Source organism: Falco punctatus (genome assembly GCF_963210335.1).
Source record: "Falco punctatus genome assembly, chromosome: 8".
In the NCBI taxonomy this organism is placed as follows: Eukaryota; Metazoa; Chordata; class Aves; order Falconiformes; family Falconidae; genus Falco; species Falco punctatus.
In genome coordinates, this window is record NC_137588.1 from 25,143,523 (window position 1) to 25,165,673 (window position 22,151).

Sequence of the window (22,151 nt, forward strand, 5' to 3'; positions counted from 1 at the left end):
TGTCCCTTTTGAAACTGGGTGCAACTGCTGGGAATGCTTGGCCTTTGTCAAGCCTGTGGGAATTTTGAATATAAACACAGGAACAGCAACCATGAGCTGAAGATGTATGACAAGATCTTGCACATTAATGAGGACTAAATGAAAGGCTGCATCTCTTCCCTGGCTTCCCTGTCCAACGGCTCTGTGAAGCAGTATTGACAGAGTCTAATGTAGTCTGTGTTATATTCCAAAGCTGCAGCATCCAGACAACGTGGGGGTTACCTGAAGTACAGTTTCAGTTGTTTCCAGCCCTCTTTGCCCATCTGATCTCTCTCAGCATACCCTCTCTGTCTTTCTGGATAGGCAGGCAGTGTGCAGACTCAGTACCACACACACTCAAAGCTGGCATTTCGATCCATGTGGATTCAGTGTCATCTGCTGGGTCCCCATGTTGTTCATTTGATTTCATTATAAGATCTCACTACCCCATTACAAGATTTCACTACCCCATCACCAGCAGAGGTGACTCCTATCTTTTCTGTATATTTTATGTTCTGATACTGCAATGTCTGGCATGTCATTGTCTTCACTCCATTAATTCACTGGATTTTTAGCAATTCTGTAAAAGTATATGTTGTCGCAGTGTTTGTTTCCTCCTTCATCTCCCCTTTGAAGGGCACTGTTTTCCACTCCTTATTTCTGCTCTCTGGCCTCTTCTGCTCTCAAAAAGGTACAATTCCTAAACCTTTGCTGATGGCATACTGAACTGTGCATTCCCCACACCTGCTGCTCTTCAGTTCATAGCTTAATCACTCACAACCTTTAAATGCCAGCAGTTTAGTCCCCAGTGAGTCCAACCTTTCCACACAAGCTCTTCTTATCTCAGAAGTGCTCCCAAGTCCTGATCAATCTGAAATTTTGCTCTTTATACCATCCTCTCAGCTGCATGATGAAAGTTTGCCCCTTTCTGGTCACATATAAGGCCATGGGGGCATTTTGGAGAGTGCTGTTGGGGAGGGTCTTATCTTCTTCTGTTCAACAAGCTGAATTTTGACTCCAGAACATCATGTGAGACTCAAAACCACAGGCTCTTCCTCAGCACGTTTAGGGAACTGTTCTGCTTTGCATGTCTAAAGAAGAAAAAAAACAAAAACAAAAACCTTTTTCATTTAAATTTAAAACTTCTTCCACATGTATTAATTTTTATTTGCTTAAAAACATTTCCCAAATTATAACTGATGTTCTTTTAAACCATTCTTCCAAACTATGTTTTTTGCAACAAATGTCATGTGGTACAAAATATCAATTGAGTTGCCAGCTCCTACAATCATAATTTGAGTAATAATCCTACACTGGCACAGTGACAACAGAAAACAGCTTTTGAGGAGATTGAGCATATTAACACTGCCAGTAGAGCTATTGCACTGAGGCACAATTTCCATTAAAATTGCACATTACAGGTGTGAGAGACCCTTTTTTAAAGTGCAACAGAAGAGTATCATTTACCACTTACTTTATGATTTTAAGCAGTTCTCTGAATATTGAAGTACAGCTTGTATTATTTTTTTCCTGTTGTTCCAGGAGCACATAGAGATCCCAGCTGGAGTCAAAGCCAAACCAACACCCAGAGAAAGACATTCCCTGTTATCAACAGACACAGACGCAGAGTGGATCTGTTCACACTCCTGTCTTTGTTTTATTTCTCAAACCTGTTTCTAGTGTTTCAGTAGGCCTTTCTAATCTGAGTTTGTATATGCAGCAGGACAGAGCTGGAGGCAGCCCTACAGAAGTTGGCACTGTCACGTTTGAGCAAAAAAAGGAGGTTGGTATTAGAATAAACGTTTGTAACTCTATTATTTCTGGAAGTTACCTACCATGTTTCTCTGCAGTGGGAGAAACAGAGCAGTCTCTAAAATGCTGTAATAACATCTAGCCTGTTTATTAGGAATGACAACACTTTGAGAAAGTCAAATGTAAGGATCCATAACAATAATAGACCCTTCAAATGCAACAAAAAATTCAAACCCTTGGAACTCATGCCAAAGATTCGTATAGAGATTGTTAAAGAGATGTAAGAAATACACAGAATTTCAGCTGAGTGAGTGTATGATTTCATCTTAGGTTTACTGTGCAATATGACAGTTTCATAATGTGCTAAAAGTTTAGGCTGCTGCCACTGAAAGAGGAAATGTAAAGCAATGACAGAGAAAAGCCATTTCCCTTTGTGTTACCTTTTCGCTAAAAGCAGAATACTCTTTACTGTTTAAAAATAATTAAGACCTCAACACCCAGTTAAAAAAGCAAGCCAGCAAATAAAGAAAGTGTCCATGAAGAAAAGACCATCCAGGTGGAATTAATGCAAAACCAAGTCAAAGTTATTGCTTAAAGACCTCTCTGGATACGATCCCTCTGTATCCAAATCAGTTGCTGGATGTTTGCCACCTCCTCTTTGGATTTTAGTGATATTTTTCATAGCCATGTACGAGATTAACTAGATCAAACCAAACTTGTATATTTGTCCAAAAAGAACCATTTGACTTTTAGCCATGCTTACGGTAAAAGTTGCAGTTGTCTAGTTTTCTTTTCCATTAGACCATCTTTAAACATGTTCAGGGCTGATATTTTGAACGGTTAGCAGGCCCTTTACTCAAACCAGAGCCATGTTCTAATATCAAACAGCAGCACAGTCTAGGCAGGACTGAAAGCTTTGTCTGCTGCCTGCTCTGTGGGCACCACAGCTTTCTCAGAGAAAGTCGTCTACCTCAGGAAATAACTCTGCTCCTGCAGTTCTTGTAAGCCCTCATTTGTTTGGTTGTTTGGTGTTCTTGTTTGTTTGTTTGGTAGGTTTCGTTTTGTTTCAGTTTGGGGTTTTTTTCTGTAAGGGCCTGGGTATTGCAAGCACCAATGTTGCAAGGTCAAAAAAGAAATAAACAACTAGTGTTCCCTGTTCAGATGTCACAGTTTCAAAGTCACTTCTGGGGGATCGAAGAGCAGAAATTGCCATCTCCAGAGCTTCTTCCCACTCTTGGGAGATGCTGGAGATAGCAAATCCTTTTCCAGCATTCCCTTTGTGCTCACTGGCATGTGGATGCTCTCAACCTAGCCAGAAAAACTGGATTACAAGGTGTCAATTGTAAAACAGGAAGAAAGGTTGCTCATGCAAAGTCTCTATTTCATGTGGTGAGCAAAGAGAGATAGGGTGGAGATTTATGGGTAGACAGGTGTTGACGCTTTCTGCAGGGAACGCTACTGTTCTAAGCATGTGGGCATAAAATAAAAGAAATTATCTATCGATGAGCAAGAAAGAGTCCTGCTAAAAATACAAGGCTCTTAGTCATGATGTTGGCACTTTGAAGGGTTTTTTTGACTGGAAAGGCAAAGTAATCTGCTTGGAAGCAAGAGAAAAGGCTGCTGTGCATTACTGTCAGCTCTGTGGTTGGGTCCCTCCTGTATCTGAAATTCTGTATTTGGTTATCTCTGTAGTCATGGTTGAAGTTTGCTCTGCTATTAGTGCTGCTTTGCAATGAGCTGTAGGTATTCATGGGGATGTGATAATATTTGTGATTTGCAATAAAGAAATTGTTCGCCAAATATGCTGTCAGTAATGCTGCTGTGCAGCTCACATTAAATGCAGAAGCCTTATTGATAAAGCTAGGCTAAATCCTTTTTAAAAGGGTAATAATTTTTATCAGTTTTGGTGCAAACCCACATTTTCAATTAACAGAAAACTGTATTAGAGTTCCATAGGTTATCATATGACATACACTGATTTTGATTTTATCCTGCACTGTTCTTTCCAAACTACTGTTTGGTTTCTTTGATTTTGTTTGCAGAGTGATTACACCCTTTACAGCCAAGAGGAGGCCAAGAGTCTTCCCACTGGAGAGGATCTGCAAATTCAGCAGAATAGAGGTTGTTTGAGATATTGCCTATGAAAGCTAGCTCCATTAAGAAGAGGTGTGTGGAACTTTTCACCTTTCTGGGGACAAGAAAGCTGCTGTACCGTGGGGCAGAGTGGAACGAGACAGAGCAGATCATCGTAAGTGTCATCATGCGGCACATACAGGACAACCAGGTGATCATGCCCAGCCACCATGGGTTTGTGAAAGGCAGGTCCTGCTTCACTAACCTGATCTCCTTCTGGAGGGTGACAAGGTGACCCTCTTAGTGGATGAGGGAAAGGCTGTGGATGTTGTCTACCTGGACTTTAGTAAAGCCTTTGACACCATTTCCCACAGCATTCTGCTGGAGAAATTGGCTGCTCATGGCTTCCATGGGCATATGCTTCTCTGGGAAAAAAACTGGCTGGATGGCTGAGCCCAAAGGGTTGTGGTGAATGAAGTTAAATCCAGTCAGCAGCCGGTCACGAGTGGTGTTCCCCAGGGCTCAGTACTGGGGCCAGTTCTGGGTCAAGTGCACCCTCACTGTTCACAGATGACACCAAGTTGGGCAGCAGTGTTGATCTGCTGGAGGGCAGGAAGGTTCTGCAGAGGGATCGGGACAGGCTGGGTCAATGGGACGAGGCCAATTTCATGAGGTTCAACAAGGCTCAGTGCCAGGTCCTGTGCTTGGGTCGCAACGACCCCATGCAAAGCTACAGGCTGGGGCAAGAGTGGCTGGAAAGCTGCCTGGTGGAAAAGGACCTGAGGGTGTTGGTCAACAGCCAGCTGACTACAAGCTGGCCATGTGCCCAGGTGGCCAAGAAGGCCAACAGCATCCTGGCTTGTATCAGAAGCAGTGTGGCCAGCAGGACAAGGGAAGCGATTGTTGCCCTGTACTCGGCACTAGTGAGGCTGCACCTTGAATGCTGTGTTCAATTTTGGGCCCCTCACAACAAGAAAGACATTGAGGTGCTGGAGTGGGCCCAGGGAAGGGCAACAAAGTTGGTGAAGGGTCCAGAGCACAGTATGAGGAGCAGCTGAGGAAACTGGGGTTGTTTAGCCTGGAGAAAAGGAGGCTCAGGGGAGACCTTATTGCCCTCTACAATGATCTGGAAGCAAGGTGGGTGTAGGTCTCTTCTCTCAAGTAACAAGTGATAGGATGGGAGAAAATGGCCTCAAGTTGTGCCAGGGGAGGTTTAGATTGGATATTAGAAAAAATTCTTCACCAAAAAGATTGTCAAACATTGGAACAGGCTTCCCAGGGAGGTGGTGGAATCACCATCCCCAGAGGTCCTAAAAGACTTAGGGACATAGCTTAGTGGTGGACTTGGCAGTGCTGGGTTAATAGTTGGAGTTGATGATCTTAAAAACCTAAATGATTCCATGATTCCATGGCTTCCCAAGCTCTATTCCCCAAGTGCATGTAGCAGTGTTATGCAGAACTAATACCAGAAACAGATACCAGTTGTAAAATTGTTGATGTGCACCAGCTCTTTAGGGAAATAGAAGCATGTTGACTACTCAGACAAGGAGCTGGCAGCCTGGAAAGTTACTGGTGGCAACTGGTAGTGTTGTAATGGACATGGGGGCTGGCTTTTCTGGGTAGGTTGTGTGGATTTCTAGTTGAGATTTTGGGATATGAGATTATCAAAGAATATCTTCCAGTGTCCAGATCCTACTAATTCCTGTGGCACTGGTTTTTGCGTCAGTGTGTCCTGCATAGATGAGTGTTGCCATGGTGGGTTTTGCCCTGCACGGGCTGCCAGGAAGACTGACAGTGCTTAGTGGGGGACTGCATGGCACCAGAGCGCACAAGATCTGGTTAGCTGCAGAGATACTGTGCAAGCCCACTGAAGGATTAACAGCCACAGTCTGCATATTCACTTTTCATTGATTATTCCCACAGACCACAAAACATTGTAGCACAACCTATTTTATCTTAGTAGAAGGCGAAGGAAAGAAACAACAAACCAAACAGTAAGCATTTCTGTTCAGGCTTTTTAAAAAATGCTCAATATGAAAAACAGTAAAACTACTGTTTACACAAGATTTTCAATAATTCTCAATTTTTTAAACTTCTGTCACCAAAACACAGACTTCTGGTTTTGTGTGTAGAGCACTTTAACCAAACAGTTGTATGGGTGTGAGTGTGTGTACTTTTATCTGTCTGCTTGCTTGGCTGGGGGCAGAGGGCAGGGATGTGTTTTAGTGGGCTCACCAGGGCTATACATTGCGTATCTCCTCCTACATTAATGTATGACAGAGTTTAAGTATAGGGCACACAAAACTGAAAAGAACAGGCACCAGTGAAAACAGCAATCCTTCCTTCCTTGGACATCCTTTAATTTTTGAGTCAGGATCAGGGTGTGATCCTGTGTTATCCAGCCTAGTATTTTATAAACAATTAAACAAAACAGGACCTCAAATTGGAAGCGCACATTGGAGATCGTATGTTATATACATTAAGATACCTTAACAGAACATCCCCTCTGTTAATATACTTATTTGCTGATACATACTCAGTAGACAGTGTACTGTTGATTTCAGAGTTGCTGGTGTATGTTCAGTAAGTATGCATCACATGCTATTAGTTTCAAAGTTAAGCTCTTTACTGCTCTCCATACCAAAACTGGGACAGTTATTACGTTGATAATAGCAAGCATTTGGAAAGGTTCAAGGGGGTGCAGGGTTCACACACCTACTGCTTCTTGTTAGTGTGTTTTATTTAAAAAGAAACACTGTCCCACCTCATATTTAATTTTAGTTTCAACAGCTTGCTTTTGTATCAGGCTCACCAGCAGGGAATTTCTGGCTCCTGCTCTCTGCATGGAGACTTTAAAGCTTAATAATAACCATTTTGGTAGCACGGCTTCAATTTTGCTGCAGCTGCAGACCCCTCTCTGCCTGACCCTGATTTCTGATTTTTCAAACAGCTCCTACCCCGGCAACCAGGTATTGCTCTGCGGTTTCCAGTAGGAGAGAACATTTGCTCACTGGCAGACGCCTGGTTTTGTTCACTGTCTTTCTGCCCGGTTCCCAGTCTGGCACACCCACAGCTCCTGAGTTCCCTGGGTGTCCAGATTCCTACGCAATGGGCACGCTTGAAATGCATAAAACAGATTGCACATTGCACTTCCCAACTTTATGAAAATCTAGTATTTCCTTCCCTTCGAGTCTAATCAAAATAGATTTTCCTAGCCAAAAGATATTTTTTTTTGTGACTTGGCAGGTGCTTTCTTGCACAGCTAGGGTTCGAGCTATACAGCCTTTCCAGGTCAGCGCCGCATCACCCAACCCGCAGCTATAAACAGCCACAGTTTTATTTCACATAGTTTCTGTCAGTTTCCCTTCTTTTTCTGTCAGTTTCCCTTCTCTCCCTTTTCCTCCTGCGGGCCAACCGGTTCTCCGCATCCTTGTGTTTTTATTTTTGGTTTCTGGAACTTCCTGTAGCATCACAGCTTTCCCAGCAGCGGTCACCCCGGCTGCTCCCAGCGTCACCCCCTCCTCCCCGTTCCCTGGCAGAAGCGGGTCAGGCAGTTGCAATCCGGGCTGCAGCTACCGGGAAACTCCTGGGAACGGTGGCCGAGCTGCCCGGCCCGCACCTGGTCCCGCCTTCAATCCCCGAAGGTCCGGGGGGCGCCGGCAGCGACAGCAGCCGCCTGGGCCGCCCCCGGCAGGGTCCCGCAGGGTCGGACAGGGCCGGGTGGTGGCGGCCGCCCCCCGCAGAGCCGCGGCGGTGGCGGCCCCGGGGGGTGAGAGCGGCCGGGGAACGCGCGGAAACGTATTGTTTGATCGGCTTTCAGGTGTTGCACGTCAGCGTCTGCGGCTATTTATTAATTTTGGTTTGTATTCTCTTTGCTTTTTGCCTTTTCTTCACTTCTGTGAGCTTCTGAAGGCTTTTGATTTCTTGTTCCAAATTTATGTACCGTGCAATACTCAGCTCTGCTTTTGGGGTTTTTTCTTCGGTTTCCCTCGGGTTTTCATCATTTTTTCCTTCTTTTTTCCGTCACTTTTCCTCTTTTTTTTTTTTCCTCCTCTCGTCGCTTTCCCTTCGCTTGCCCCAGGTTTACTCTCACTTTTCCACTTGCGACTCCCCTGCCGCTCGGCGCGCCCGGCTCCCGCAGCCGTACCCGCTCCGCCGGGGCCGGCCCTTCCCCGCCACCGCCCCTCACACGCGGCCACCGCCCCGGCCCGGCCCCGCCCCGCGCCTGCCCGCAAACCCGCGGCCGCCCTGCTCCTGGCAACAGGTGACGCTGCGCGGGGCGGGCCAATCGGGCGGCGGCTCGCGGCCCGGCCAGCCGGCGGCGGGCGCGACGCTCCGGCAGAGCGAGCCCGGCAGCGCGCCCGCTCCGCGCAGCCTACGCGCCGCGGGAGGATGGGGCGGGCGGCGCGGCTCTGCCCGGCCGCCTGCGGCCTCGCCTGGCTCCTCGTGTGCTGCGCGGCCCGCCCGGGCGCCGCCGGTAAGCCGGGCGCTCGCCTTGCGAGGGGGGAGGCGCTGCGCGGGTGCGCTGTGGCGACGGGGGCGCGGACGGCTCTTCTGCGCCCCGCGGGAGGCTGAGGCGGGGGCGCGGCGCGGATCGGGCCTTCCGCCCCGGCGAGTCCCGGCGCCTGCGGGCGCTGCGCTGGGTGGCAAAGTCCAGCTGCGCGGCAACGACGTGGGAAACTTCGCGGGAGGAGCGGAACGGGGAGGAAAAAACCCCAGAGCTGCCGCGCGGGGCGCCGCGGAACCAGCCGCTGCCCCGCCGCCCCCGGGTGCCGCGTTCCCGGTGCCGGGCAGGGCCGCGGAGCGGTGCGCTGCGCGGCGGCGGGCGGGCGGCGGGCCCTCGGCCTCCTGCAGCCGGAGGGGAAGGACCCCCGGCTCGGGCAGGGCCCCCGCGGGGCGTCGGGCCGAGGTTCTCTTTCGCGGGTTGGTGCGCGGGGCGAGGGGAAGGAGCCTGCCCCGTTCCCGGAAAGCAGGTGGGAAGGTTCCCCGTGCAGACCAGAGCTGCTGGCTCGGTGCGCGCTGCGGGGGGCAGGCTGAGTTCTGTGTGAACTGGTTGCGCGTCGCATATTGTTATATCTTTGACAGTAACGGGCTGGGGTTTGTAGCTGAAGATGTCAGGTAAAAGTTCATGGCCAGAGTGTGGAACTGCCGGAGCCGAGCACCGGTATTAATGAATTGCGAGAGATGTGGCGAGACAGCAGCAGCAGTTTTTCCGGGGAAATTTTAGAAAGTGTTTTTCTTCCTGATGTCAGTATGAGAGTTGTGTGGGAAGAAGTGAAAGAAGAAGGAGGAAAGGGAAGAACTGAGCAGAGGGTGAGAGCATGTTACAAGAAGTTGAAAAAGAAGAAAATCTGGAGGGGGAGAATAAAGAGCAAAAAGCAGGTATAGTGATGAGAAAGCACAGGGTAGAAAGATGCCACGAAAGCAGGTTTGGTTGTTAAAATGTCTTTCTTAGTTAATAGGATGAAAGAGGCTGTTGGTTTGAAGTGTGCTATTTAGAAAAAGTCACTCCAGTAGGTGGCTGCCTTAGAGATTCTTCTTTACAGTTCGACCAGCTCAATACTATTTAGATACTATTTGGCACTTACACAGTGGAAAATTCACGAGTATCCTGGGAAGTAGTGGTACAATCCACTGCATAACATCGCTGAATATTTTCCTTGCCATTCAGCCAAACCTATTATTAAGTCATATTAAAAAAACGCAGTAGGAATGTGATTGACAATGCATTAGTATTAAATACAAAACACTACTCAGCAGATTCCTTATTTAAACAGCAGAGTAATAGCCTTGTGGGTCTGGGACAGCCAAGGTCCATTTCACCCTGGTTAGTGTAAGTTTTATACTGTGGGGCCATCTTTATTTTGGCACAGAAGTGGTTCTAGGGGACTTTTTTTCTTGGTTAGCTTAAACCTACTGCCACTTGTCAGAAGTGCTCTTATGCTGGCAGAGGCGTCAGCTTGTATCGGTAGGGCGATCTATATCTTTTTCAAATTGTGTGCTAAGCTTTGTCAATTTTTTTTCTTTTTAATGACAAGCTACATTACAGCTGAAAATGAAACTAAGCTGCTTCTGTCATTTTAAAAATTATATTCCTAATCTGTGTGGTATCTTTGGTGGGATATTCATTCTAAATTTCTCTCCCAAAAGCAGTGCCAGTTATTTTAGTAATACTGCAGTTTATACCCACAAACTGGTTTACATATGAACTTATCATGCTGTGCATCATATATGATACATAGTTTAAAAAAATGCATGCTAAATAAAAGTTATTATTAGTTGTATTTTATGGTACCTGTTGTGTAACTGCATTTGCAGGTAGGCATGAAGATACGATTCTTTACCCAGTACGCTTGCAAATTAATTAGGGGTAGATTCAATCAGTGTGTGATAAAATTAAAGGAAGAATTCTCACCGATAAGATTAGACTTAGAAAACAGCCTCATTTTATCTCTCCTCATTTTATAATGGCTTTGAAAGAGATTTTTTTCTTTTCCCCCAGAAGTAAAGAATGCTCACTGAAGAGCAGGAGAATGTACTTAGTGTGGCTTATACGAAAGAGATAATGCAGTGTACAAACAGCAGCTGCTGTACTTTTCTGGTAGCATGTCTCAGAATGTGATTATACTTTTAAAAATTAACTTCCTGTGAAAATGATACTGAATCTTACCCATATGTGGATATTCTTACACAGGCAACGATGCTTTTAGCATCCGGCATGACACACTGGACAAGTGCATACAAGTTAAAAACTCACGGATAGTGATAGATGACTGTAAGGAGACAAGTGAAGCTTTATGGAAATGGGTTTCCCAGAATCGCCTCTTCCATTTGGGGTCCAAGCAGTGCCTGGGACTTGATATATTCACCAAATCACCGTCTCGCCTAAAAATGGTTGATTGTAACTCAGAACTAATGCTGTGGTGGCGATGTGCTGATGCTTCCATCCTTGGTGCATCTCAATACAAAGTGACTATCAAGAGTACCTATGTAACTGCAAGCATAAATGCAACAGACCAGTGGAGAAGCAACAGATCCTCTGATGATATATGTCGGTATTCTTACCACGGTAAGTTTGCACGGGGGTTTGGAGGATTGTTTTTTTGTTTTGTTGAGGGCTTGCTGCTGTATGTCTGTCAATGCATTCTTAGGTATTAATCATATGAAAAGACTGATCAGTAAAGCAATAGAATGTTTTGCTGTAGAGAGATACTGATATTACACTACGAAACCTTAACCAATTTTAATAAAAAATAAATATGTGCAACTGCAGAAGTTGTTACCAGTGAATTTCTTAGCATGTTTAAATTCCTCCCCCTACAGTTCAGTCAAAGCCTACTTAATGATGAAATATTAACCAATTCTGTCAGACCTGACTCTGTCATCTTCGCAGTGATGGGAATTTTGCTGTTAGCAAGGTTTGAGGATAGTTTTTTTGCTGGTAGGCTGTACAGTCAAATTCAGTGCATGCTGCTAGCTCGCAGCGTGTTGGGCTGTCAGGAACCATCCATTTGCTTTGGTCTGGTAGTCTGTCCACTTGCCATGGAAGCCAGTCTTATCTGAAATGTCACTTGCTGGAAGAAGTGATGAAAACTTGCTTTATCCTATTTAAAAGCAGAATTTTCTTTGTATTTTAATTATTTGAAGTAGCCAGTCTGAAGAGCCCAGTAGGCTCCAGTTTGAATTCCCTCTCCTGTATCTGTTGATTCCTAGAGCCTTGTTCTGTAGGACTCTGTGCAAACCACCTGAACTTCAACAGGGCAATGTATTTATTCTGAACTTACCAGGAAGGGGGGAAAAAAGTTTCTGCTGTATTATGCCCCACTCGGAAGAAAAAGTACAGAAAAATATTTTCCTCTCTTACTTCTTTAAGTTCTGGCGTTGCTGTGTATTGTCTGTAACAACAAGATAGTGTGTTTTATTTAAGACCACAGGTACGATTTGCATGCTTTTAAGTTAACTGTGTCTGTACAAGCAGTGATATTGGTATGCTGTCCTTTCCTGTGCTGGGCAACTTGTGTTTACTTCCTTAATTTTCTTTTTTTTCCTGCAGAGGTTTATACCAAAGATGGGAACTCTTACGGAAAACCCTGTGAGTTCCCCTTTCTGTATAATAAGACATGGCATCATGACTGCATTCAGGATGAAACGCATACGGGTGGGAAATGGTGCGCCACATCTGAAGATTATACTCACGATGGAAAATGGGGAATCTGCTTACAACCAGGCACGTTTGGTTTCTAAATAGATATCCTAAAAGCGTTCTGTCGCTTCACACATGTACGGCTCCACCTTGGTACAGCATGTTGCTCTTAAGCTGGGTAAAAGCAGGTCCCTCTTCCACTGCAGCCTTGACAGGACAATCAGCACACACTCTGCAGTCTGTCTGATTACCAATATAAAAATCAATAGACCTTCAGTATTTTAATTTTTCTTTTGAAACTTTAATGGTGTTTCAGTATAGTTGCAGTTACAAATACCTTCTGTTTCATTTAAACAGAGGATGGTTGTCATGATGCCTGGGAACATGATCCGGGGTCTGAAAGTTGCTACCAGTTTAATACACAGTCTGCTCTTTCTTGGAAGGAAGCTTATATTTCATGTAAGAGGCAAGGGGGAGATTTACTTAGCATCCAAGATGCATCTGAATTAAGTTACATACAAGGTAGGTGTAATTATTCACGTATAAATATCAGGAATTTTTGACAAATTAACATAAAGTGAAGACAGCATTTTAGTTTCTGCCTTAAAATTCTGGGTTAGAACTTAATTTTACTTAAAATGCAGTGGTGATTTCATTTGTGTAGTAAAAATAAGATGCTAATCTCACTTTAGAGGGTGGGGTTTTTGGGGGTGGGTGAGTAATTCATCTGTTTTATTTCATTGTAATGGTTAGCTGTTGTTCATATCAACCCAAAATCTCAAATACTGGCCAGAGTGGCAGTTTGTGTTTTTGCAGCATGTTATACACTTGTTACGAAATTGTCCTCACTGATGTTCAGGCTTGGCATGGAGGAATTACCAGTGTGCCTTTGGGAGTATAAAAGCAAAAGACAAACCTTTGAAGGCATTGGGAGTGACCACTTGTGTGGGTGAATTCCTCCTCAGTTCAAGGAAGTTTGCATGTCCAATTATAGCAGCTATCTTTCTTTCCCAAAATGCATGCACTTTCAGATCACCTTTTGAATTTGAGACCAATAAAGGATGAGCATTTTATACTAATTGTTTCCTTAAAAAACAAACCTATCTCCAGCTAAGGATGATGTCGCTGGGATCTTTTGGATTGGCTTAAATCAACTGGACGTTTCTGGAGGTTGGCAGTGGTCAGATCACAAACCTTTGAATTTTCTCAACTGGCATCCAGGTAATGATGTGTCTCATGGTACTGACAATATTCACAACGTTAGCTAGTATTTTGCTTTGGGTTTTTTTTAATTATTTTTATTTTTACTTTGTCAGACTTCTTCAAAACAATCACTGTTCTTCCATTTCTGTTAAAAGTTCAGGAACATCTTTTCCTCCTAGCCATTGATCATTAGGTTGATAAATCTCCAAAAAGATAAAACTTAAAAAGTATCTTTGAGGTCCATTTTAGTAAAGGATCTACAGCTTCTCTAGCTGCTAAATTCTCCCACTGACAGAATGGCATTGACCTCCCTCAGATTACAATTACTGATGTATGTGGAAGGACTGACATTACTTAGAAGCCTAACTTGTGATTTTAAACTTCAAGGTTGCTTACGCTCATTTCAAGGCAAAGGTGAAAGTATAAAACCTATGAAAAACCTTTCTTAATTACTTCCAGGGTCTTAGTAGAATTGGTGAGACTCTTTGTTTGTTTGGAATTTTCAGCAAGTATTTGTAATATTGGTACAAGTATGCCATGGATGTGTATATATGGGAATCCTGAAGGAATAATAACCAGGAATACCGCAGCTAATACTGCTCTGTCATTCAGGCTGAATTTGACCTTTTTTAAAGTGGAGTTGTCTTTCCTTCAGTTTCTAGAATAGTGCTGAAATGTGAATTCTGTGAAAAGAGAAGCGGTGTCTGTTCCTTCTTTGAAAGCTTTACTAAGAAATTTCTGTGAGATTTTCCAGATGTGGTCTGTCCTTTGGAAAGGTTAAGGACTTCATTGCTGCCTGTACTACTGGCTGAACCTTCTTCTAGAACTGTGATGACACTGTAGGACTGTAATGCAGAGCTAGAGACTAGACTGTCCTGAGTTACAGTGACATAATTTAGTCTGTAGTAGTGGCAGGCGTATTAGTGTCTGCCAGTCTTGTGAAAAATACTTTCTGGTATCTAACAGAAATTTTGCTAGCTGCAAGTTGTGCGCGTTACTTCTTGTCCTTTCACTGTACACCTCTGAAAAGAGCCTGGCCCTGGCATCTTTGTACACTCCGATGAAGAGCTAAGATCCACCCTGAGCCTTTTCTGTGTGAGACTGAATAAGCCCAGTGCAGGGGGAGCTGGGGTTTTCTGTGTAAGACACAGCTTAGGTTTGCATTGGGGCTCAAAGAAAGAAAAAGCCAAGAAGTACCCTTGGAAGTGGGGTCCAAGGGAAGTTGGGGACTGCAAAAAGAGTTCTTCTTTGTGATATTTTTAATTTGGGGCCTTGTCTTACATTTCAGTTAAGGTAAGGGTTATGGTTAGCATTGAGAGAAAGAGTGTGGAGCTGTGTTTGGAATGGAGCTGGAAAGGGGCTGCCAGAGGAAACAGAGGGCTGCAAAAAGGGTTCTCCCCTGAGATATTTCTAGTCTGGGAAAATGCTCAGCCAGGGGTTTGTTGTATTGTAAATAGAACATTCCTCTTGGTTCTATGATTAAACATCGGAAAAGAAGTCCAGATTCCTTGATTCTGAAACTTCCTCTTACAAAAACCTTTCTGTGGGACCTGTGGTAGGACAGGTGCCTTCATTCAAAGCAAGTTGTGTTGTTAATATACAAGGTGCTGTACCATGTAAAGTATCTTATTCTTGTATTGAAAAGCAATAGAAAAAAGAAGCAGTCGTTACCTTACTGTTTGGTAACTTGTGCTCTTCTATTTTTATTTTTTCCTGTCTGTAGATACGCAGAGTTCGTCTCCACTGGATGGGACTAGTTGTGCGATGATGAATGCTGCCTCAGGTCAGTGGCAGAGTTACCACTGTGGGACTCCGCTTCCATATATTTGCAAGAAGTCACTCAATGAAGTATCAGGCCTCCCAGGTAGGACAGCTGGCATTTTTGTCTTTGATTTGTATGTGTATATATATGTATGTATGTTAATTTGAATGTGATGTTCACTTACAGAGTCTTTTTGTTTTGTTTTGTCTAATGCCCTCTCCCCAAGCTGTGTTAGGCATCTCTGCCAAAACACTTTCACAACAGCTTTGGGTTTTTTTAGCAGAGCAGAAGCAAATTCTGTATCTTCAGTGTCAAGATGATGGCATCACAAACAGCTTTTGGTTTTGCAGCTTTCTCATTCACACATAAAGCTTTTCCCAGCAAAATTCCTGCCCTTTTCACAATGTTTTCCTTCATGGCTTGTGCCCTCTTTCATGTGCTGCTGAAGGTCTGGACAGGCAGTTTTACCTCAAACCTTTCCATCTCAGCTCTGAGCCCATTCCTCTCATTCTTGGTGTGTATTGAGATAAAATGGGACCTACCTGGGGCTTGGATCAAACTCTTGTTAATTCAAACAGGGGTAGTCAAATGACCTTACAATCCTTTGAAACCAGGCCCAGCACTGGAAATTGGAGTGCAAGAGTTGGTAGCTTGCCCAGCATGTAAAATTTACCAGATCGCTAGCAGCTCTTAGAAGATATTTATTCTCTCCTCCCTATACACATGCATGCACACCTACTGTCCTTCAGTTTTTACAGTGTCCAGCTGTGACGTATAGCTGCTTCCATACTTTTGGTCATTCACCTACACCTGAATGTCCAATCCTTCCCATATCTATGGCTTGTTCTTCCATGTGTGCTTTGGCCTTACCCGGTTTCCAGGGCTCATGCTGTGGGGCTCTCATGGGAAGACTTTTACTGAAAGATGATTGTCCTTGGATGAGGGGGAGGACTAGGGGATAAGAGGGATGAAGCAGTGTCGTGGAGGCGGAAAGTGTCATGGAGTGTCTCTGGATAAGGCATGTTCCCCCAGGAGAGCTGTGTGCCTTTGAGGAGAAAACAATAAATAAATAGGAAGTAGTTTAAATTTAAACTGTTGAAATTTTTAAATGAATCCTTGAAAACTAGTTGTCAATTAACCATCCTTATCTGCTTTCTGGCTTCTCAGTGGGGTATGTGGAGTTGTTACCAATGTTTTATTAATTAAAAACCAAAATCCTTCATAATTGGAGTATTTTACAGTGTGTTTTGAACCAGAAAGGCTATTAGTATATATCTTTTTCAACATGCATTAAGCCCACTATAAATTCTTGAATATCTTAGTTTTCAGAAGAAAAAAGATACTTAAAACTTAAGCATTTGCCTCATTGTGAGCTTTTCAAAATCGGTCTTATTCATGGTACTGCATATAGATAATAACGCCCTGTAAAAGTGCAAGCCCCTGCTAGAACAACACAAGCAACTTTTTTTGAAGCTGCTGTCCTGCAATGACCTAACTTGATTTGCTTTTAATTGCTTTTTGAAATCTTGCTTACAACCTTTTGGTTATACTAAGACCAGCCTTAATATAATGCATTCCAGTTTTTTGCTTTCACTCCCACTAAGTTCTTTCTCCTTCTGCCTGCTTCATGGCCCTGAAATATTACAAAACCCCATAATGCTGCTCATTCAAGTCTATTTGCTTGACTAAACTGTGACCCTTTCTTAAAACATTAGCCCTGTAGAGATGTGAACATGTTCTGATCACTGCATTCTGGCTGTTTTCAAGGTGCTGCCAGATTTAAAAGGTGAAGAAAATGCCAACCCGTTGTGCTAGCCAATGTAAAACAAAAGCCTCTAATTCTGTTTCTCTTTGCTGTTAGAGTTTTGGAGACACTTGGATACTCGCTGTGATTTGGGCTGGCTTCCCCACGATGGTTTTTGCTACATGCTGGTGAACACCCAGGCACCTTGGAGTATGGCAGATGAGTTCTGCAAAGCAAATAAGAGTAACCTTATCAGCATACACTCATTAGCAGACGTCGAACTTGTTGTTACAAAGCTTCATAATGGTGAGTTGGGATACTTGTAGAGGTTAAGCACCAAGTGCTGCACACCAGAAAATACAAACTGCTTTCCATATTCTAGCATATGGGTGTTATAACCTCTAGCTTTTAAATGAAGGTGCTAATGCTGAGCTTCTACCCAGGCTGGTGCTGAATATTGCTGTTCAGGTCCAGGCCCTCAGTGTTAATTCTTGGTTTGATCTATTTTATTTATTTATATACTGGACTAACCTACTTCTAATTGCCTAATACCTTGTGTTTAATTTTCTCATTCAAAGAAAGTTGTAGATAGTTGGGTCAATATTTTGACTACTGGGTCACTGAAGCTGTAAATACTGTTTGTACTCTTTGGTCTTATGTATTTGTTTGCACTCTAAAAATTAAATTTGTTTGGTTTTTTGCTTGTGTACACATTATTTCTGGGAGGGGTTCTGTTTGTTACCTTCTCTGTGAAACTTACATTCATGAACATAAGATAACAAAAACATATTGTACTTGTCTCAAATCCCCTTTCTTGCTGTAAGAAACAAAATGTGACATTTATGCTGTGCAGTATGGTGATAAAAACCTAATTTTGCTGATTTCACATTCCTTTACAATTAGTTTGAATATTATTTTGAAACCAGAGTGTTGTCCTAATTTTAAATTACAGATGCCAAAGAAGAAATGTGGATGGGTCTCAGGAATGAAGATATACCAACCTTGTTCAAATGGTCAGATCACTCAGCTGTGTTTTTTACATACTGGGATCAGAATGAACCAAAAGTTCTTTTTAACAGCACTCCTAACTGTGTGTCGTATTCAGGCGAGGTAGGAATAGCATCTTGGATTTTTTTGTGTTTTTTCCATCATAGCAGAGGCAACATTTATGTGTGTAAGTCAAGGAGGAGGAGAAAAGCAGATAACTGGCTTTATTTCTGCAGTAATCTTTAAAATACAGATAATTTTTCTACAAGCAAATTTCTTAGTTATTTAGCTGGTGTGTGGTAGCTGTGTACTGCACAGAATGGCAGAAATTGTTCACAGCTATGAGACTGCCACTGCTGCTGGCTAGCCAGTTCTCCTTGTCACTCTGCATTTTGAGTTACCATATTCTTGTGTGTCTATGGCAGAGATCTAGGAAGGAGGTGGGCGGAACTATTCAGAGGAAAAGCCAGGATGTGTTTGTGCCACAGTGTCTGAGCATGGGTAGTGAGGTACCTCTGCAAAAGGATAGGACAGACACTGGGGGGATACAGTGCAGAAGCAGCAAGGGTTGCATGGCGGGGGGAGGTCACAAAGATGAGTGGAGAGGGAAGCAGGCTGTATCCCATCTCCCAGATTCAGTAGAGAACTGGGGCAAGTGTCTGCCTGCTGTGCTGTCAGGCTGGCAGTGGAGCTCATGGCCAGTTCCTCTGAGCTGCCTCCTCCCTGTCTCCACTGAAAGCTGAGCACACTCCCTGCACCCATTCCCTTCCTGATTGAAGAGAGCTGGCAGCACCCTGGCCTTTTCTTCCCTTTTCAGATGTGACCTAGAATCCTCCCATCTCACATTTGGCAGCTTTCTCTCTCCCTTCCAAATGTGCACCTATGCATATAATCCAGGGCATCCCACCCCAGGTGTTTTTGCTAGAGGCATTTTGGCTTTCCCCCTTCTGAAAACTCAGCCCCTGCACTATGGAAGTTGAAAGATTTTAGGTTTTTAAATACTCTTCTTTTTTTTGTTTTTTTTTTTTTCCCTTCTTACAGTTGGGACGGTGGAGAGTCAAATCCTGTGAAGAAAAATTGAAATATGTGTGTAAGAAAAGAGGAGAGATTTTGAATGAAACAAAATCAGATAAAAGTTGTTCATCGAAAGAGGTAATAGGAAGCCTGTATTTCTTTTACTTTCACTTGCTTCATAAACCTGCGTAAAATCACTTATTTCTTTTACTTTCCATTTCCTCCTTACCCATACAATAAAATCTATGGAACATTTTAGCTGAAAAAGGACATTTGTGTAGCATGAGCCAAATTTCAGCTTCTTTTAAGCAGGCTCTGGATGTATTACCACTCTATTGATGAAAGTATCATGAGCTTGGACCCAGCAGATGTTGTGCTTTATTTATTTGTTTGACAAAATATTTGCTTTTACTAGATATGTTATTGTTAATGCCATTTGTTCTGTGGTTTTTGCTTTAAGTATGTTTTAGAATTTAGGATAAGCGCTTCACAACATAAAGATATACAGAGATTGATAATTGAGATTAGATTTCTGTTATGCTTCATTTAGCTCTCATTTTTGTTCTTTGACTTCAATGAAGGTGGAGAGGTTTTTTTGTTGTTTTGGTTTTTGTTTGTTTGGAGTTGTTTTTACAATGTAACATGTTACAGCATAAATAAAGCCTGAAAAGAAGTCTTTTCTGTTTTGAACAATCTTGGGATGGTATTACTAGATACTTCAGAGTTCTTTGGTTCAGTTTTGTGTGGCATACTGCCTGCAATAGGGAAGATGTTTACCCCTTATCTACCTTTCTGCACAGCCTCAAGGTATTCTTACTCTGTCTCTTCAGAGACTGCCAGCATGTAGAGTTACAGCTTTCTGTGCTGCTTAGGCTAGCAAAAGAGGTAACACATTAATGGTCCTTGAAATTTTGGTGTAAATACAGGGGGAAATATTTGAATAATAGAGAAATTTTGTAAGTTCTTTTACTTCTGTTTCTTCTGAAAAATATATTTTATACTGAAAATGTATGTTCAGTATAAAATATATTTTTCAGAAGTCAAGAAGCACTAGCAGTGACCTCTTATTATTGCTCTGTTTGAATCCTGGCATTGGTGAAACAGCATGAAAACTCCTATTGTTTTGAATAGGACTAGGCTGTCACCCTTGTTTCTTTTTCTAAATGCGCATAGCAGTAAAAGGACTGCACAACTGAGCTGAAACAGGGGTGTATTTTGTTCCCATGGTTCCACTGTTTCGTAGAACTGTGAATCTGAGAGTTGATGGTACTGGACATTCTGTGTGATGCCCTGCGTTCCTTGCTTGTATATTCTGGGCCAGCTTGTGGGCACATTGTAGATAATGCCTAAGTTAGGTTGTTATGTATAAACGTGTTTTTCATTTTCTAACCAGGGATGGGAGAGACATGGCAACTACTGTTACAATGTTTATAAAACAGAAGTTTCCTTTGGAGCACAGTGCAATCTTACAGTGCTGAACAGGTAAAGCACATCTCTAATTTATGGGCATGTTTTACAGTACAGTCCTGGAGATATAGTCAAAGATTAAAACCTCTGTATGCTAGTTAGTGGTTTATAAAGAAAAAATAAGAGATAGAATTGCTTTTGCAGAGAACTAGGAAACTATGTTTTCCATTTTGTGACAATGGTAAACCTATAGGATAAAACCTTTTTGGGAGTATGTGAATTCCCAGCTTGCTGATCCCATGTTCAATACAGGACTGCCTGGACAACCACATGAACTCGCTCATGTAGTAATATGCCTGTTTTCAAACTGTCTTAGTAGTTTCAGATCTCTTTCCAATATTGACTCAAATTAATCTGTGAATTTTCAGATTTGAGCAAGAATTTATAAACAGTCTGATTAGAAAACACACCAGAGTTGAAGAAAAATACTTCTGGACCGGTTTGCAGGATATTAGCCAATCAGGAATATATTCCTGGGGTACAGTGGATGGGGAAAAAACAGAAGCTGTGACATATACTAATTGGAATTCCTTGCAACCAGGTAAACCAATAATTGAAATACTGTCATTTTACACTGAGCAAGCATTGGAGTACCATGTTAGAGAACTCCGAGCATGAAATAAAATAGTCATTCAGAAATCTGTGGATCTTTTGGAAAATGAGCAAATAGTTTTAAATATGTCTTTGGTGTCTTAAATCTTAGAGTTTTCAGGAGGATGTGTGGCCATGCCCAGTGGAAAGTCTCTTGGAAAGTGGGAGACTAAGGACTGTAGAACCACTAAAGCATTTTCTATCTGCAAAAAATATATTGGGCTGCCCAAAGAGCCAGAAGTGCTCCCAAAGCCAACTGATCCCTGTCCCCCTGGGTGGCACAATGGATCCGGCCTTGCCTGCTACAAGGTAAAGTGTTGTTCCTAGTAGATGGTAATTGTTCATTACTGTCTGGCAGCAAGCGTGTGATTAGCCATCTTGTGGCTTATAGCTGCACTAAAGGTTATTTCAGAGGAAGAATTTATGTTGATTCAGGTTGGCTGCCTCCAGATGTTCTCATGTATCATCCTCTGCCGATTCCTGAAAGATGCAGTGTGCCTCTCCCTGCTCTTCCTGTGGCCAGCTCTGCACATCAGAGCTGAGTGGGGTGACGGCATTCACCCTGTGCTGCCACCTGAGGAGCCTGGTGCTGACAGGGGGTGCCTTGTCTGTGCCCTAGCCTGCCTGCCATCATCTGGCATGCAGAGGCACCTGAACAGGGAAGGAAAGTGCTTTGCATCATCTTCCCTTGTCCTTTTCCTTTTTATATTTTTAAGAGTATAGATAGAGGTGGGATTTTCTCTGGTTTGAATATGATATCAAATTTCATGGAAAATGTGCAGCCTTAGTTGTATTTCACTGTTTTTTGCAATAAATTGTGGAAGTAAGCAGCCATGCTCTTAGCTAGAATGGCTTAAACAAGTTTGCATTTAGAAACACAGTTTTTTCCCCATCCTGTTAACAAGCAAATCGTGTTAAAACTGAGACTGTTTATTGGACTGTTTATTCCTTATTTCTGGACTCCGTGTCTGCAACGAACTGTATCTTGTAAACAGCTCATGTGGCGAAGTGGGGAAACCCAGCTTGAATAACAACAGTGTGAGCAAGGATCCTGAAGGAATGGGTTTAGCTGGTGTACAGCATAGCTGTCTCATAGCTGAGGGGATGTGACAGCTGGCCCTGGAAGTTTCTGCAAACTCTTGTTGACCAAGTGCAGCATGTCTGTGCAGAGAGATCTAGTTGATGCGAGCTGGCTTGGACTGAAGTCAAAGGGATCAAATGGCTATGTTAGCTGAGGTGTGTGAGCCAAAGATGCAACTCTGATACCTTCAGGTAGCAAAGGGCATGCCAAAGAACTTTCTTCACCTGCAGCACCCAAACAAGCCAGGTTGCAGTGAGCGTTGGACTTTGCAGTTCACCATAAATTTGAAAGAACAACATCCCTTAAACCCTATAAT

General features: G+C 43.2%; 1 protein-coding gene across 8 annotated transcripts in view; it reads left to right on the plus strand.

The window, feature by feature from the left end:
• Window positions 1-4,956: 4,956 nt before the first annotated feature.
• The window catches only part of LY75 (lymphocyte antigen 75), a 90,511-nt gene continuing 73,316 nt past the window's right edge, over window positions 4,957-22,151 (plus strand). For 7 of the 8 annotated variants that reach the window (XR_013929971.1, XR_013929972.1, XR_013929973.1 and 4 more), the window contains exons 1-12: window positions 7,200-8,320; window positions 10,538-10,912; window positions 11,897-12,070; window positions 12,344-12,508; window positions 13,097-13,207; window positions 14,913-15,053; window positions 16,813-17,001; window positions 17,648-17,805; window positions 18,724-18,834; window positions 20,090-20,178; window positions 20,532-20,704; window positions 20,867-21,063. Coding sequence is in view for 1 of the 8 variants with exons in the window: in XM_080399135.1 (XP_080255261.1) it covers window positions 8,236-8,320; window positions 10,538-10,912; window positions 11,897-12,070; window positions 12,344-12,508; window positions 13,097-13,207; window positions 14,913-15,053; window positions 16,813-17,001; window positions 17,648-17,805; window positions 18,724-18,834; window positions 20,090-20,178; window positions 20,532-20,704; window positions 20,867-21,063 (1,968 nt within the window). In the remaining 7 variants the exon portion in view is untranslated. Of the gene's footprint in view, window positions 8,321-10,537; window positions 10,913-11,896; window positions 12,071-12,343; window positions 12,509-13,096; window positions 13,208-14,912; window positions 15,054-16,812; window positions 17,002-17,647; window positions 17,806-18,723; window positions 18,835-20,089; window positions 20,179-20,531; window positions 20,705-20,866; window positions 21,064-22,151 lie in introns of all 8 variants that reach the window. The other variant, XM_080399135.1, reaches the window with a different exon arrangement.